Genomic DNA, 5,528 nt, shown 5'->3' with positions numbered 1-5,528 from the left:
CATTCAAAACCATCTACTAAATCCTTAGGATGGCTCAGACCTCTTAAAGATAAAAATGAAAGAATGCACTCTGCTGGACTCAAACAAACCCTCACCTGCTGGCGCTGCATGATTTTGGCTAGACGATGGGTGTCATACTGCTTTGGCAAAGAGGGCAAGTAAATTTCCTGCTTCTGAAGGTTTTCATCATCCAGCCACAAAGCAAATACAGTGAAGAGCCTGAATAATAAGAGTTTGACATTTAAAAATGTATTTTCTGTTCTAACATGTCATAACATATGGTTGAATGATAAGGCTTCTATTCACAAATTAAATGTAACCTAAAATGGTCACACTTTATTTTGTGCTTAACTTGAGAGTAATACAAATGAAGAACACATCTTGGAAACAGTATCAAGAATGTTTCTTTCAGATGCTGTAGTCACTTAACACTCAATAGTACTCAACAGTAAATAGAATAATGGATGTTGAGAGAACAAAACTCTGGACATTACCGCACAAGTTCAGTGTGCAGCTCAGGAGAGGTCATGTACTGGGTGATGGGCGTCCCTGGGGTGAGCAGACCATCACTGGATTCACCGCTTGAGCAGGGCACTTTCAAAGCCTTGCTTGCAGCATGGTGGAAGTCAGACACTTCAACAAGCCGCTGTCTGAGGCTTTTTAACAAGGATAGATGGGCCGCACCATGGAAGTAACGCCTTCCAATACAACCTTTCACCTCCAGCCTGATGGTGCGAAATAAGAAAAAAAAGAAAGAAATCAGACGCAAGGGTTCAGAAATACACATAATCAAAAAAACCACAGTACCACTCATGCAGTTCACAAATCACAAATATTATACTTTACGCAATATACAAGGCAAATTAAACATTAATTTGATCATTACTGCAAAATGACCCTTAAGTGGGTCATCAGGACCCTGAAACACAGCATTATCCAAAAAATAAAAAATAAATAAACAAATACATAACATACATAAAATACTGAGTTGTGCTGGAATTATTTCATTATTTTGAAGGAAAGGGATTGTGGAGTTAAAGTATCTCAGAGTCATGTAATAAAAACTGATATTGTGCAGAAACAAAAATAATAATATACTGACAAACACAGGACATGAAATGCATCTGACATTATGTTCAACACATATCAGAGAACAGAACATAGAAGTTGTGTAAGTCAAAGAGCTGGAACATCAGTCTTGTGAGTCATCAGTACTGCTACATAAAGCTTAGAGTAAAATCTGGTGAAACATGAAATGAGTGAAATCATCAATAAGAAAGGAGTACAAAAAGGGAAATGAGGGGAGGGAGAAAAAAGAAGAACAGGGTGAACATTTTCACTTGAATATAGCATGTACAACATGTACTTTGAATCCAACATGCATTATGTAACAACTGCATTTTAGTGAAGTGAAATAGCATGATAATATATCTAAAAAGTTTGTAAATCTTTATTTTAAGATGCCAGATAAAATCACAATAACAAGCCAAATAAAGACAGAATGCTTTTGTTTAACGCACCCAAACTCTGGTCCAGGCTGACAGAGGTAAAGTTGGAAAAATTTCTGCCACACCAAAGGCAGGAGTGGATGATCTGCAGGGGTAGCTAAAGCTTGTTGAGCCCAGCGATAAATCATCAGTCTCTGTAGGGACGGGACGACCTGAAGCTTAAGGCGCACCTGGGCTTTCTGACAAACCGGAAAAAAACCAACAAAAAAACAGGCACGTTTATTGTACTACGAATGTATAAAAACATGTACAGGTACCCAAACCTTTTGACCAATTATTTTCTATTATCTTTTCATGATTAATGGATACATTGATTTTTTTGGAATCTTTGAAATTACTTAATTACAAATATCACCAATAAGACAAAATACATAGCCTCAGAGGCAGGGGTCTCCAACCTTATTTCATTCGGGAGCTACTTTATAAAAATGAAAGCATATTACATGATACTTAAATCTCTTAAATAATGTATCAGTCCAAACTGTTATACACGGTATTGTTCAAATGTGCTGGAAATGTTAAAAACGTACTGATACACACACTGAAATAATTTTACCAAGTTTTATGACAAAAGCCTGCAAAAATTAGCAGCACTATCCACTTTTTGTTTGCATTACAATTAAATAAAAACATTTAAAAAACGATGACCGTTTTTTCAACTAACAAAAAATAGTCCTAACATGTGTGTACTACATGTTCAAATAAAGTTTTGACCATTTTTTAAAAATAGAATTATAACATTTCAGCCTTAAAATCTTTTTTTATAAAAAGTCAGAATGATAAATTAAATTTTCCTATCTGCTCCATAAACAGTTCTACATAAGCTAATGTGCATTCTAAAAATCTCAACACTTCTGATAACTGTTAAGGTAGCCTATTTTCCATCGACCGGTTAAAGGGGTCCTATTATGCTCTTTTACAAAGTCTTGATTTTGTTTTGGGGGTGTACTAGAAAAGGCTCTCATACTACAGTAGGTTGTTCGAAAAACACATTATTTTCACATATTTTACATTATTACAACACCTCTCTCCTCAGTCTGGCATGAACGGCTCGAATAGTTCCTGTATCAAATGAAAGCCCGCCTTCTGAAATACGAAATGTGCTGTGATTGGTTAGCTGGGCCAGTGTGTGTTGTTATACGTTCAGGTTTATTCGTAAATACCAAATCTATCAATGTTTGTGTTTTCCGACTAATACGAGTGGGTCCACTAATCATCTGTCGATAGTCATATTTTGAGGTCAGATCCTTAAGCTTTTTTCTACAACGCTTATCTAACCAATTTATATTAAAATCTCTGAAAACAAGTACTTCACAGTTACGTTTAAAACACTTAAACAGTTCTTCCATATTATCATAAAACGTAACCGCACATCCTGAAGGGGGGTTATACAATACTACAATATTAAATTCCATACGTGGAGAAAGAGAAACGTTTACACACAAAGATTCTATTAAAACGTTTTCAGTTAATGGAATCTCTGTAGATTTAAATGAATCCTTAATGTATATTAATACACCACCACCTCTACCTGTAACTCTATCTTTTCTAAAACACGTATATCCAGGAATATCAACCATACTAGTTAAAATATTATCATGTAACCATGTTTCGCTTAAACATAAGAAATCAAGATTAGATCCAGTTAGCAAAGTTCTAATTTCGTCACATTTCAAAATAAGACTTCTAATATTTAAATGTCCTCCAAAAATTCCTCTAGGTTTCACTGCGGGATTCCAGATAACTTTTGCATGGTTGACAGTTTGAAAAAATAAATTCTGATGTTGTTTAGAAGAATCGCATGTTAGATGTAATTTACCATTAACAACATTCTCGAGGTCGGAGCTGTTGTTAACGCAGGTCTGAGGAGTAGCTGCCACAGTGTTAGTTCTTTTCACTTCAAGTCCCGCTCCACGCAGCACACAACTGCAATCCGGACTTCCAGCCGACTCGTCCCACACTGCACGCTGCAATGCAACCGAATCTACGCAGCAGTCCAAACCAACCCGAGAACGTTCCACCGTATTGCCAGCAGACAACATGCCAGATCCAAAAGGAACACCATTACTTCAACCCATCAGTCCCGTAGGATCCGGTCCAACCTGCCGGCATCGAAATCCATCCACTAACGTACCAGCTTCAGGGCCCAGTCTCTCACAATCCACCTGGGCCACATAATCACGCAGCAGAATCTGATCAGCAAACCGCAATCCGAGCTCCTCATCCCAGCAGCCCGAAGCTCCTGCCGATCCATCCACAAGTGAATCAACGCCCATTTCGCGGCCAAACTGCTCAAATGAACAATTAACGTTACCGCTCTGATTGTACAAAGGAGCCAATGTGTGTGGGCCAGGATTAAGCTGTATATCTCCCGCCAACAGGATCAAAAGAGAGAAGTATATTGACACATGTAAATCGTCCATATTGATTCGACTGGATTTCAACTTGGCGTTTGCAGCATTACGTGCCGATTTGTATTTCAAGGTGGAACAATAAATAGCAAGCTGACCATGTCCAAAATAATTCAGTTGTTGCTCATTCACTTGTGGATCACCAAAAGCGAAAAATCCCGGAAAATATGCGTTGTAGTCCAAACGAGTCGTTCGTTGTAGTTTTTGAAAAGTGATTTCTGTTAAATAAAATATTGCCTTTTGAAGTGGACTTTGAGCTTTGTAACTTTGCAGATCTTTTTTATGCTCAAACAGCAACATTACAGACTAACTAAAGTTGAAAAAGGGAAAAAGCATAATAAGAACCCCTTTAAGGTTTACAACAAAAACTTGGTCCGATTTTCGCATTGGTCTGAACAAAAATATGGCAGACAGACTGAATGAATTCAATGTAAATCCACTGTTTGACAGCAGATGGCGCTCATGAACAGCAGAACAGAGCTGTTTCCACGGTAACCTCTGCTTTATTACGCATTACACGGAAAGCAAATGCCATCGAAGCTTTTCTGAAGACAGTCGGTTTCCTATTATACATTCATACAAATAATTCATACAGTACATTTTCATTTAATTTCCCTCAGCAGTCTGCCTTCAGTCATGTTTTCACACAAAACAAAACTATACTCTGCGTGTTGCGTCTGCCATGCTCGAATTTCCCGTGAAAACCTACCCTTACCACTCAAATTAGAAAACATTATTATAAGCTGACCGTTGTGAATCGGGCTAAAGTAAGGCGATAGTTTCGAACACTAGCTGGTTATGTACTTGCTCAAATATTGATTTCGGATCATTTTTAACCAAAAAAAGTTACAGACTGCAGCTTTAACTAGAGCCATGATTTGAGTGCAAAAAGAAAAATATTGATAAATTATTGTGAGGACTTTCACAATTGAAACATTTAATAGACATACTTGGTGTTATTGTGAATGAATGATTAGTGCATGTGTTTCCCAAGAAAATGAAAGTTTCATCCAAATAACTCTTTCTGCCTCTGAAACATCTTTCTTTCTATTTTGGCTCTCACTTGTCACCATCCTGTTAAGTCCTTGTGTGTTAAAATAACTGCATGGGTTTTTTTTTTTTTTTTTACAAAAGAACAGTAGGCTTTGAACAGTGTCATCTGAACCATCAGCTGGCTGGAGTGTGTTGATGACCCTCTTTAGGTTTTTGGTGTGATGTGTTCAGTGAATCAGCTGTGACGTGTGTGTCTGCAGGAGTGAATCTGCTGGTGGGCACAGAGAGCGGCCTCATGCTGCTGGATCGCAGCGGTCAGGGCAAGGTCTACCCGCTCATCAGCCGCAGACGCTTCCAGCAGATGGACGTTCTGGAGGGACTCAATGTGCTGGTGACTATATCAGGTAACGCCTGGAGGAGGTTTCTGTGTCACGCCGCTGTTGTGTAACATCCTCTGTGCGATCCGGCTCTCTAGCACACTCACACACACTCACACGCACACTCACTCACACACACACGCACACTCACACAGACACACACTCACAGACACACACACACACTCACACTCATGCACACACACTCACACACACACACACACTCACACTCACACAGACAC

At 38.6% G+C, this 5,528-nt stretch overlaps 1 protein-coding gene across 1 annotated transcript in view; it reads left to right on the top strand.

Annotated features, from left to right (window-relative positions):
* The window catches only part of LOC107707612 (mitogen-activated protein kinase kinase kinase kinase 4-like), a 71,801-nt gene that overhangs the window by 53,708 nt on the left and 12,565 nt on the right, over positions 1-5,528 (top strand). Inside the window, exon 20 of the mRNA XM_016511690.1 lies at positions 5,144-5,316. Coding sequence (XP_016367176.1) covers positions 5,144-5,316 — 173 coding nt within the window. The remainder of the gene's footprint in view (positions 1-5,143; positions 5,317-5,528) is intronic.

The sequence above is a fragment of the Sinocyclocheilus rhinocerous genome, unplaced genomic scaffold, assembly GCF_001515625.1.
Source record: "Sinocyclocheilus rhinocerous isolate Xijiao unplaced genomic scaffold, SAMN03320098_v1.1 scaffold1647, whole genome shotgun sequence".
NCBI lineage: Eukaryota > Metazoa > Chordata > Actinopteri > Cypriniformes > Cyprinidae > Sinocyclocheilus > Sinocyclocheilus rhinocerous.
This window is presented reverse-complemented; position numbering and strand designations above follow the sequence as displayed.